Source organism: Sinohyriopsis cumingii, chromosome 8 (assembly GCF_028554795.1).
Source record: "Sinohyriopsis cumingii isolate HCF-2022 chromosome 8, ASM2855479v2, whole genome shotgun sequence".
NCBI classification, from domain to species: Eukaryota; Metazoa; Mollusca; class Bivalvia; order Unionida; family Unionidae; genus Sinohyriopsis; species Sinohyriopsis cumingii.
Window position 1 is genome coordinate 67,993,247 of NC_142968.1, and position 12,686 is coordinate 68,005,932.

At 35.1% G+C, this 12,686-nt stretch overlaps 1 protein-coding gene across 6 annotated transcripts in view; it reads left to right on the forward strand.

Moving 5' to 3' along the window:
* Positions 1–12,686, forward strand: part of LOC149793753 (E3 ubiquitin-protein ligase CBL-B-like) — a 149,843-nt gene that overhangs the window by 119,166 nt on the left and 17,991 nt on the right. For 3 of the 6 annotated variants that reach the window (XM_089967730.1, XM_089967734.1, XM_089967732.1), the window contains one exon: positions 6,336–6,453. In XM_089967730.1, the coding sequence (XP_089823856.1) occupies positions 6,336–6,453 (118 nt within the window). The remainder of the gene's footprint in view (positions 1–6,335; positions 6,454–12,686) is intronic. The other 3 variants (XM_089967731.1, XM_089967735.1, XM_089967736.1) reach the window with 1 other exon arrangement.

Sequence of the window (12,686 nt, forward strand, 5' to 3'; positions counted from 1 at the left end):
ACATGATAAATCTGCAGTAATTGAACACTATTAATCTACTGTAACTGAACACTATAACTCTACTGTAACTGAACACTATAAATATATTGTAACTGAATACTATAAATATACTGTAACTGAACATGATAAATCTAGTGTAACTGAACATGATAAATATACTGTAACTGAACACTATAAATATACAGTGGAACCCCGCTATAACACAATAATTGGGGTCCAAAAATTGGATCGCATTAATATCAGGGTCACGTTAATGTGGGGTTTTACAGTATTTTACTTTTTTCAGAGAACAACTCATTGGCACATATATGTGTATTCATATCTAATGTGTATGATGAATTGGGTATCAACACTGTTTACTATCGTGCCGTCGTGGCATGCAGTTCAAACATGCGAAACTACTATACTAATCACTGCGCAAAGTGCAGAGAACAACTTGCATTTGTGAACTTGCTTTTCCATAACGGTAAAATATTTTTATAAAAAATAGGAAATTAATAATGAGTTCATAAACAAACACCATACCCATGTAAAACCCGAGAACTAAGTGCAGTAGGCCTGCGATTGTCATGAGTCACGTTTATAAAAAAAAAAAATTTAAACTGAACGCATGTACAATTTCATACCCTTTAAATTTCCAGCTAATAAAAGACGACATTATTTACTGGTCAACTGATTGCGTCTAATAACACCGCCAAGCCCAGCAAACATCTTGGCAGCTTTTGTTTTTTTTATAAATATAATGTTTATTAAATTGTGAGAATCTTTTGTCAACCACTGCATTGTTTGCTGCATGGTTGTGTATGCAGTTAAAGAAGAAACACATGTCGGCTATTGTTTGAGCAATGATTGTATATAGAATTAATTGAAGACAATCACAAAGAAGACTTACTGGCTTTACTCATGGATCAGTAATAAGTAACGTTTCACATAATGTTTATTTTGGCATAAAACTTCAAGAATCTGGCGAAATTGTTAAATTTCAGAAGCCAAGCCACGATCGTATTAGATTTGAATTTGTACGCGACCTCTTCCCCAAAATGATAATAAATATTTTACACACTATTTCTCATACTTTAAGAAAAGTATTTTTCCGGGTACGAGAAATATACACGTACATTTATTTAAAATTTCAGGAACCACACCACGATTGTATTATATTCGAATTCATACACGATATCTTCCCAAAAATGATAACAATTTTTTTTGCACAAAATGCAGAGAACAAATTGCGTTTGTGAACTGGCTTTTCCATAACGGTGTTTTTTTAAAATAAAAAATAGGAAATTAATAACAAGTTCATAAGAAAACCCCATGCACATGTTAAACCCGAGAACTAAGTGCAGTAGGCCTGCATTGGTCATGAGTCACTTTTATAAAAAAAAAATTACAGTTGAACGCATGTACAATTTCATACCTTTTCAATTTCCAGCTAATAAAGTGGACATTATTTATGTATGCAGTTGAAGAAAGAACACATGTTGGCTATTGTTTGAGCAACGATTATATACAGAACTAATTGAAGACAATCACAAAGACTACTTACTGACTTTACTCATGGACCAGTAATAAGTAACATTTCCAATAATGTTTATTCTGGCGTAACACTTCAAGATTCTGGTGATATTGTTAAATTTCAGAAGCTATGCCATGATAGTATTATATTAAAATTCATATGCGAACTCTTCCCCAAAATGATATTAAACGTTTTGCACACTATTTCTCGTACTTAAAAAAAGTTCTTTCCCGGCACGAGAAAAATGCACGTACATGTATTTAAAATTTCAGGAACCACGCCATGATCATATTAAATTCGAATTCATATGCGATCTCTTCCCCGTAATAATAATACATTTTTATACACTATTTCATGTACTTTGAAGAAGAAAAAATATATTTTCATGTGCGAATGAATATACGACATTTCAGGAGCCACGACCACGTTATATTCGCATTATAGTGGGGTACGTTATAGCAAGGTTGCACTGTACTGTAACTGAACACTATAAATCTAGTGTAACTGAACATGATAAATATACTGTAACTGAACATTATACATATACTGTAACTGAACATTATCGCTCTACTGCAACTGAACACTAACTCTGCTGCAGTTAAACTAATGACTTAGCTGCCTTGCAAAAAATCACTGACAACACTCATCATCTAATTTTATATTCCAAGTTTCATATCACCTTATTACAATTCTGGCTAAAATTAATGTAATCAATTGGTCAAGTCAGCTTAAGAAGGAGAAGTTTTTGTGATTCTTAACTAAGAGTTCTATATATGTCCCATACCATCTATACACCCTACAGGTTGGCCTGACTACTTGAGGGTTAATATGATATGTATGTCCTGGTCACTTCTTCACTTGATATATCCAACTTCCAGCCTAGTACAGACCCAACAGCTACCACTGGCCTACAGGCTATTTAACTAATATGGCACACATGTGACACCTTTTCATCTAACACTGCTTCTGCAGTATGGCAGATATTTTTACCTATTTACCTCACATGTGGAATACCGATCTAAGTGCTTTGTAATCTTTAACTAAAACTGTAACATTCCTGACATTTAATATATTCAAAATTATTATTTCATTTTATAAAAAATGAATAATGTAACTTGTATTTTAAAATTAATAACTTCAGTCTGCCCAAAAATCCACTTTGTCATACATCATTTTTTTTATGACTATTTTGAAGTAGTCTCCATTTCCTATTTGCAGTAAATGCAAAAAGTATGACTTTAATGAGTGTCACCAAATTTGTAAAGTATAAAAACTGTCGTTGACAAGAATCAATAAAACAGTGACTGACTCATAGCTGTCATTGTAGAAATACTGTCACAGTCACAATTGTTCTGTAAAAATGTGTCATTTTGTATACAACAGTGACATAGACTGAAAGATGAGCAATTTTCATTTCAGAAATTATATCAGAGTTTTTATATGAAAAATGTTTTTCTTTGGAAATAATTGCACAGGGTTGTTTTGATGTTGAATACTGGTATAAAATTGCAGAAATACAGTGCACATCATTTTATAATTGTTGCAGTGTACAGAATTCCCTATCTTTTCAAAACTTTTAGTTTCCAAAGTGGAAAATGGATTTTCACTTTAAATTTAGCAGATTTTTTTATATGAATTTTGGCAGATATTTTAAATATGGTAACTGATTGCATGAACATTTTAGAAGTTGTTTCAGTACATCATAGAGGTATATATACTGTTATATATTGATACCATAACAAGTGATGACAGCTTTCAGTGTTTTTTTTTTTTTAGTTGAAGTTTTCTAGTGACTATATATCCATTTGGTTCACTCAGGGCTTTATTGATTGATAATACAAATTAACATTTAATTGGTCAGTTATCTAGTTTGTCACAAAGGACCAAAAATTTGGCACAAGTTTTATTTACTCTTGGGAGGCCCCGAGTGGCCGAGTGGTGTAAAGTGCTCTCCATTACGAATCACTGCCATCTCACCTCTGTCTGCGCCAGTTCGAGTCTCAGATTCAGCCAGTGTCGGTATGTGAGAAAGCTTGCCGGTAGCTTCTCGTGGGTCAGTGGTTATTTCAGGGTTCTTCCTCCACCATTAATACTGGCCGCCATGTATAGCCTATCGTGTGCTGAAAAATGGCGTTAAACCCCACAACAACAACAACAACAACAACAACAATTTACTCTTGGAGTTTTCATTTCATTAATGTAAACCAAACTGATGCTTGTTTACCAATTGAATCTGTTAAGAAAATTCTAATTAATCCATGGGTTGAACTTAAGGTAACTGTTAAAAGTTAAAATTGATGGGATGATTGGGGATCAGTGTATTTTGTCATCTCTATTTGAAAAAATTGCAACATACACTTAATTAGACCAGAGGAATACTTAGAAATTGCAGAAATTTCTCAAATATACATTTATTTATGTACTTTAGTTGATATACAATCTATATTGGACTTTTGCTCAGGTAACGATTATAAAGTCTAAGAAAAGTATATATTTTTAGCTGGCTGCAATATATTATTTCGGTTTGTTTAAATTCTGTCCTTTCTAATTGTCTTTTGCTTTCTGCATATTGCTTTCCTAAAATAATGCCTTTGTTGCGACCATAAAATTAACTCCTGCTTTGCATTGTAAGCTTTATCATTCATAATTAAGCTGTTCATAACACTTACAGTCATTAAGTATTAATACAAAGTCTTCATGATTATGTCTCTTTGATAAAGTCTGAGACTTGTACAAATTTTACATGAAATTAATACCACTTGATGCATGCAGCTAATGGCATACAACATTGTTCAGTTTTTAGGCTTGGTTTTTATATTTTATATTTTGATCCAAACTCATCCAAGAAGCTCTTTTTCAAGCCTCTACTGCACAAGTTGAAAGGAACAGATTTTTAGTCTGCTAAAGGAATATGTTATTCCAGCTCAACTGCTGCTTGCTTGGAAGTGTCATAAGAGGCAAATACTTGAGGCAGCATCCTTGGTGACCCAGTTGTTAACATGCCAGACTTGTGACTGAAAAGGTTCGGGTTCAGATCCTACCATCAGATCAGTCCAGGTCAGCTACAGTAATGTGTCCTGGGGCAAGGCACATTACTCCATTTACCAAAGTACTAAATAACTTACTTGTGTTAGGTGATATAAAACACCAAAGCAAACCAGCTCAACTATGGCGATACCAGTGGGTCGTTCTCATTCATGAGGTCACGGTACAGTGATAGTTAATCAGAAGTTGGATACATGTGGTATGACTGTTATGTACAGGCAGAGCAGGGGAAAACTAATCCAGGGATGCCATTGTCAAGATCTGTGGAGTCTTTGCACAGATCTTATTCCCCTTGGATTCGCTCATCTTAACATGCCCACATGTAGATTAAGCTCAATATACTCTCCAGCATGTCAAAAGAGACAATTAATTGGGGTCACAGCCTTGGTGGTTCGTTGGTTAGCATGCTGAAGACATGATCCAGAGAGTGCGGATTTCGAATCGTATGATTAGATCATCTGGGGCTAACTACTCTAGCATGTCCTCAGGCATGGCAGTCTGCCCCAATTGCCTCAGCACTAAATAATGTACTATTGTGCTTCTGTGTCATAAAATACCAAATCAAACCAATTCAGTTATGACTATAATATGTCTCATTTTTATTCATGTTATAATAAAACAGTGATGGTTTATCCAAAAGATGGTTTCTTCATTAGACATTACTGTTTATACTACCTGTATAGTGATAAACATAATTTTTCTTGAATGTGTAGTCAGGGTACTGGGAACCAACCCAGTGTATGCTAGGGTCATGGTTTGCAGAGTCCTTTGCTCAAATCTTATTTCACTTGGGTTAGAATTCCCATTTCTGGCAACACATGTTGACTAGTCTTTGTCTTGCTGGCCACATGTATTATTTTTCATTGCAACCATTGCACAAATGACAGTACTAACATTGCACAAAATGATAGCACTAACATAGCACAAAATATCAATGCTAATATTGCACAAAATGATTATGCAAACATTGCACAAAATGACAGTTTGTGTACAATTTGCATATTGTAGTATGTGCATCAATGACATTAAATTAGTGACCTTGTAGGTAGCATGAACAACTCTAGATGACAATACCAGTTGCGTGAGAAGGCCTAATTTGACGTCTGCACATCCCGTTCAGATTTGACGAGGTCTTATCTTGTAATGTAGATTCTGTTCTTTCTTTTTCTCAGTTTACTTCAGCTACACACAAAAAGCATACTTCTAAAAAATTGTCAACTTCATATACTGATGGCTTGTTTAATTGCAACAAATTGGTATTCATTTTGATGGAGTTATAATCCTTCCTAAGTTTCTTCCTCGTTTTATTCAAGCTGTAAATTAATTTGAAGTTTCTGTGTTTTGTCTGTGTTCCACATGTCTATAAAGCCATATAAGAAATATATACTACTTCAAACTTGCCTGGGATTTAATATATTTTTATGGCATTATGAAACTAAATAGTTTAAAATCTAAAAAGCACAGACTTTTTAAAATTCCTTATTAAGAATATAACAATATCTTTCTTCAGAATAGACATCAGTTCTGTTAGTCTTTCAGGTGCCAGATTGTTAGATTTTAGACTTGTAATGAAGAGAAAAGTTAGTAAGTTTTAGTTGAAATCTCTTTTCTGAATGTTCATTTCTGCGCTCTCTTTGCTTAACGCTCTTTAGCATTAATTTCTCAGCAACAAAAAAAAATTCTGCAAAAAAAGAAATAAATAAACTTTGCCTTGTTTGCTTGCAGCTTAGCTTTAGTGCTTGCTTATCGATCCACTGCTTTCCTATATTTACAGGGACTATTTTCTCCATCACAGGTAACACTCGCACCCCACTGCATAGAGTTCCGAGTGACTACGATGTGCCACCTTTACCTGGACCAAGGACTTGGAGCAGTCCTGTAGATGCTCAATTGTAAGTTTTCAGCTATTTCTTGGTAAGGATAAATAATGAATATTCTTTAATGCCTTTGTTGCCATAATAGCAGCGAAACCTATCTATACAGAACCAAGTCAGATCCAACTGCGAACTGCACAGACCCAGATCTACCATCTCATAATGCACCTGCAGATCTGAGTCTGTGCAGTTTGTTAGGAGTAATCAGTAGAACAACCAGCACAGACCCAAATCTACCCTTACATAGTGTGCCAGCAGATCTGGGTCTATGCAGTTTGTTATGTGTAATCAGTAGAACAACCAACACAGACCCTGATCTGCTGGCATATTATACAATGGCATATCAGGGTCTGTTTTTTATAATTGGATCCAGCTTATGTGCAGTATTAATGATATGTGTACACTTTATATTCTCTAGGTTCCTCTGTGTCTACAAAATGTTAGCATCTGAGTCCCGCCTTGGATGCGGGAGGTTGTGGGTTCATTCCACGTCCGAGTCATACCAAAAACTTACAAAAATGGTACTAACAGCTGCCTCGCTTGGCGTTCAGCATTAAGAGGTTAGCGTTAGGACTGGTCGGCCTAGTGTCAGGATAATGTGACTGGGTGGTACATCATGTTACATGTCTGCAGCATGATGCCCCAGTGCTTGACATCACTATAAACTGCCACACTGCAGACATCGTAGCGATATGACTGAAAAATTGTTAAAGCTACATTAAAAATCCAAATAACACACACACAGCATCTGAGTCATTGTTCTTGGAACCAACTGTGCAATAGATGTAAAGTAAATAAAGTTGGAGTGTAGAAAAAGTCTAATGGTCTGGCAGTTTTGTTCATACCCTATATACTTGCATATGAGTAAGGTCCAACTGCAAACAACATAGACCCTGATCTGCCATGGCATAATAATGCATTGACAGATCAGGGTCCATGTTGTTTGTTCTACTGGTTACTCCTAAAAAAAACTGCATATACCCAGATCTGCCAGTGCATTATGCAATGGTAGATCAATGTTGATGCAGTTTGTGATTGGATACATTTATACAAGTGTATACAATATACAGTAATTATCTGATTGCAGTTGTCTTGAGGGTTGTGGTTTTGTACTTTTGGCATTTATTATACTGGAATCAGATGTGCCACTTGAAAACAGTTGTTATAAACATGCTTATTAAAGGTCATGTCATGAAAGCAACAGTGAACTAGAGGTGAAGATAGATCAGATATTCCTCTTATATGTTCCTCGCTATAGCCTTGGCCAAATTCACTCTCCAGCATGTTGTTAAAGATAACTGTTTGCTGAGACATGCATCCCGGAATGATGTTTCAGAAACCCCCACCCAACCCCCATCTTTTCGAGCCAACCTTGACAATTGATACACATAAGACTTGTACGAAATCATTCATGCTATCTCAGATAAACATTATGCATACAGTAGACAAGTAGACAAGCTGTTCCTTTAGCTGTTAGCAGTTTTTCAGTTTTCAATAACTTTTATGTTTTTGTCCATTGATCTACCAATAAAAGGGCTATTAAAGTCGAGTTGGAAAAAGATTTTTATCCCTCTGATGTGCAATATGGTGAGATATGGCTGACATTATGTCTGTCAGTCCATGGATATGGGGATGTCATTGCATAGGTATGAGGATGCCTGTCAGTCCATAGATATGGGGATGTCATTGCACAGATATGGGGATGTCTGTCAGTCTATAGATATGGGGATGTCTGTTCATCAATTACCATAAGTTAGTCATCATTACTCCTTCTAAACTACTTCAATGATAGTCATACAACTATACATGCATGTTCATTCCATGGTCTGGTTGGTCCTACATGAAAATGTTGCCACTTGGACACCTAATTGAATTTTTTTTTTATCCTTACTCCTAATGAACAGAAAATTGTGCTGACATGGAGCATTATGCTGTAAGACTTAAAATGATGTGTAATTGTTCCTGAATGAAAATGGTGCTTCTTGAATATTCCAATAACATCATTACTACTGCCACCCTGAAGATCTTGTTAATGTATCTCCAAGTGAATAGAAAGTCATATTGACATGACATTTGTAAACTCTTATAATTTCTGGTTTGGCTAAATGACAGTGGAGTTGCTCTGGCATCTTATATGACCACAAACAGTGTCCATCTTGAAAATTGTATTATTGCTAACTCCTAAACAGAAAGTCATGTTCATATGGGATTTTCATGCCAAGACTTGTGATGGTATCCAGTAAGACCTAAATGAAAATGGTCCCAATCTAACATATCCACCATGGCAGCCATTTGAAAATCTTGTTATTCCAACTTCACCATGTATTGATACCTTTTTAAACGTAGGTTTTCCACCAAAAGACTTAATGATATCTAGTTGGTCATAAATGTAAATGGTGCCGTCTTACATCTAATATGGTAGGAACTGTTGATAGATTGAAAATATTGTTATTTCTACACTGGAATAGATGGCCACAAGAGATTGAAAATATTGTTATTTCTACACTGGAATAGATGGCCACAAGAGATTGAAAATATTGTTATTTCTACACTGGAATATATGACCACAAGAGATTGAAAATATTGTTATTTCTACACTGGAATATATGGCCACAAGAGATTGAAAATGTTGTTATTTCTACACTGAAATATATGGCCACAAGAGATTGAAAATATTGTCATTTCTACACTGGAATATATGGCCACAAGAGATTGAAAATATTGTTATTTCTACACTGGAATATATGACCACAAGAGATTGAAAATATTGTTATTTCTACACTGGAATATATGGCCACAAGAGATTGAAAATGTTGTTATTTCTACACTGAAATATATGGCCACAAGAGATTGAAAATATTGTCATTTCTACACTGGAATATATGGCCACAAGAGATTGAAAATATTGTCATTTCTACACTGGAATATATGACCACAAGAGATTGAAAATATTGTCATTTCTACACTGGAATATATGGCCACATGAGATTGAAAATATTGTCATTTCTACACTGGAATAGATGGCCACAAGAGCATTTAAATTTGAAAATATTGTTATTGCTTAAATATTATCAGAGATGGTTTCAACACTCAGCATTTAAACAAAATGGGTTTATCTTTAATTAGTGGAAATTTGTTTTGGAGAATAAAGTTTCAGTCCCCTAAAGGAAATCATTGGCTTTATTCCTGGGGGGGGTGGGGGGGAATCCAAAATCTTTTTATTTTCTCTTGAACTTCAGTTACTTTTGCTTGCTTCAGTAAAATCATTCTCCAAGAAATATTTAATTTTCTTTTTCAAACATTCGTGCTTTTGAGGATTCATTCTGTAAGGATGCTGTTTTACAAGTGTAGAATCTACAGTTTCAACATTACAGTGGATTTTGTTTGTTGAAATTGGAATATGGATGTTTACATTTCCTGGAATGGAATGGTTTTCATTCAGGAAACTTTTTCCAGAATGTTTGATTTTGCTATCATTGCTTCCTTTCATTTTGCTTGTCATTGTATAGATAGGATTCTGTAGATGTGCCATTTAACCCTTTAGAACACATCTGTATTACCATGTATAGCCCAAAGCACAAATTGAAAATAATCCTATGTTAATCTTTATTCTGTTTGATAAAGAGGAAATTACTACTTAATTTTGATAGGGGTTGCCATTTGTACTTAATACATGTACTAGGGGTGAAATGATTTGTGCATCGATAATTTTTAATGCATCAGTTAGTGTGTATCAGTTAGTATTGTACTGTAGGTTGTGCATTTCAGTAGGTACCTGGCACAGGCATACCATTTCACCCCTAACATATACATGTATGTTAAGATCGCCAGGTCATCCAAGACCACTTTTTTATTGCTCCATGAGTGGACGTTTTACACAGGTTTGGCTGTATTTGTTTTTGTAAAATTTATTTTATGATCCAGCCATCAGCATTGTAAGAAAATGCCATTAATTTATTTTTTTAGTGATTAATTGGTAGAGAGATTTGATGTATCAGAAAAAATGATCCTATTCTTATTTGCAAAAGTCCCCATTATAAGATGGAACACGTGGAAACTATCAGACTTTACTTTCCTTATAAAATTCCTCTTTTCATCTTCTTACAAATTTTCTGAGCTTTGCTTATTTTTTATTCACATAGTATATGATAACAATGAAAATGCACTTGTATTTCATAGACCCAAAGAGAAAAAGACTTTTCCACACAAATGCCACAAATCTACCTCAGGTTTTGATCTTTTGACACACAAAAATAGATTGCATGTGTAGGTTTCCCATTGCAAGTATAGCATTGCTAAGTTCTCACAGTTTTGATGAAATATTGTGTGGTTATATTTGTCTTACTGCATTGCTTACTGCTATCTACATATTTCATACACACAATGCACCTCATTGGTCCAGGATTGATCATTAGTTCCATCTGTTGCAAGAATTACTGTCTAAAGTCAGTGGTCTTTGAGTCTTTCACCTCGAATAAGATGTCATTATGCTGATGGACATGCTAAAACTTATGATTTCACCTCTAATAAAACCTCAGTATGCTGATAAACCTCTTATAAGACCTGAATATGCTGATAAACCCATTTATTCCTTGTATTTAACCTCTTATAAGACCTCAGTATGCCCACAGACCCGCTATCCTTTGTGATTTCATCTCTAATAAGACATCACTCAGTATGCTGACAGACCTGCTAACCCTTGTTATGTCACCTCAAATAAGACCTCAGTATGCTGACAAACCTGCTAACTTTTGCAATTTCACCTCAATAAAGACCTTTTTGCTGACAGACCTGCTAACTAATGAGATTTCACCTCTAATAAGATCTGAATATGCTGGCATACCTGCTAACCCATGTGATTTCACTTCTAATAAGACTTCACTATGCTGATAGATCTGCTAATACATGTAATTTCACCTCTAATGAGACCTCAGCTTGTTGACAGGACTTCAAACCCATCTCATTTCACCTGCAATAAGACCTCAGTATGCTGACAGACCTGTTAATCTTTGTGACTAAATCTGTAATAGACATCAGTATGCTGACAGACCTGCTAACCCAGAGGTTGGCAAACTTTCCAGTGCAAGTGACACATGCACAAATTTACACCGTGTCGCGGGCTGCATAGTTCATTAAGTAAAATAATTAATATTTGAAATAGCAAAAACAAAAGGTTTTTCTAAATAACATCATAATTAATTTTCAGTTGTTAATATGTTGTTAATATTTGAAAACTTAAACTTCAAAAGAAATACATTTATTTGATAAACAGAGTAACATAAACAGAGTCAGTGCGAATGATGACTTGTTCCTAGGCCGCATGAAAACCATTGGTGGGCTGTAGTTTGCCCACCCCTGTGCTAACCCATGTGATTTCACCTGTAATAATACCTCAGTATGCAGACTGACATGCTAACCCATGTGATTTCACATCTGATAAGGCTGTATGCTGACAGAATAGATAACACTTATGATTTCACCTCTGATAAGACTTCAGTATGCTGACAAACCTGCTAACCGATGTGATTCCACTTCTGATAATACCTCACTATGCTGATGGACCTGCTAACATGATTTGACCTCTAATAAGACCTCTTTATGCTGACAGACCTGATAACCCAGTGATTTCACCTCTAATAAGACCTCATTATGCTAATAGACCTGCCAGCCCAGCGATTTCACCTCTAAGACCTCAGTATGCTGACAGACCTGCAAACCCTTCACCTCTAGGACCCAAAATAATGTGTTTCTTAATGCACTGGTTTTAAAATTTTAGGGTAGGCAGGTATTTTTTTAAACATTATATATATATATATATATATATGTAATAATGATAAGTTTATAAAATGTACTAAGTACTTAACAAAAACTGGGCAAAATTGGCTCAGATGCACAAATCAATTTTGGATTTATTTTTTTAACCGGTGGATAGTGCTAGGGTCAGCACCAAAGATCTGGGACAGTTGGCTGATCAGAAACACTTTATATTTTGCCTCATAAGACATCAGTATGCAGACAGACTTGCTAACTCATGTGATTTCACCTGTAATAAGACCTAAATATGCTGACAGACTTGCTAACCCATGTGATTTCACCTGTAATAAGACCTAAATGTACTGAAAGACTTGCTAACTCATGTGATTTCACCTGTAATAAGACCTAAATATGCAGACAGACCTGCTAACTCGTGTGATTTCACCTGTAATAAGACCCAGATATGCTGACAGACTTGCTAACTCATGTGATTTCAC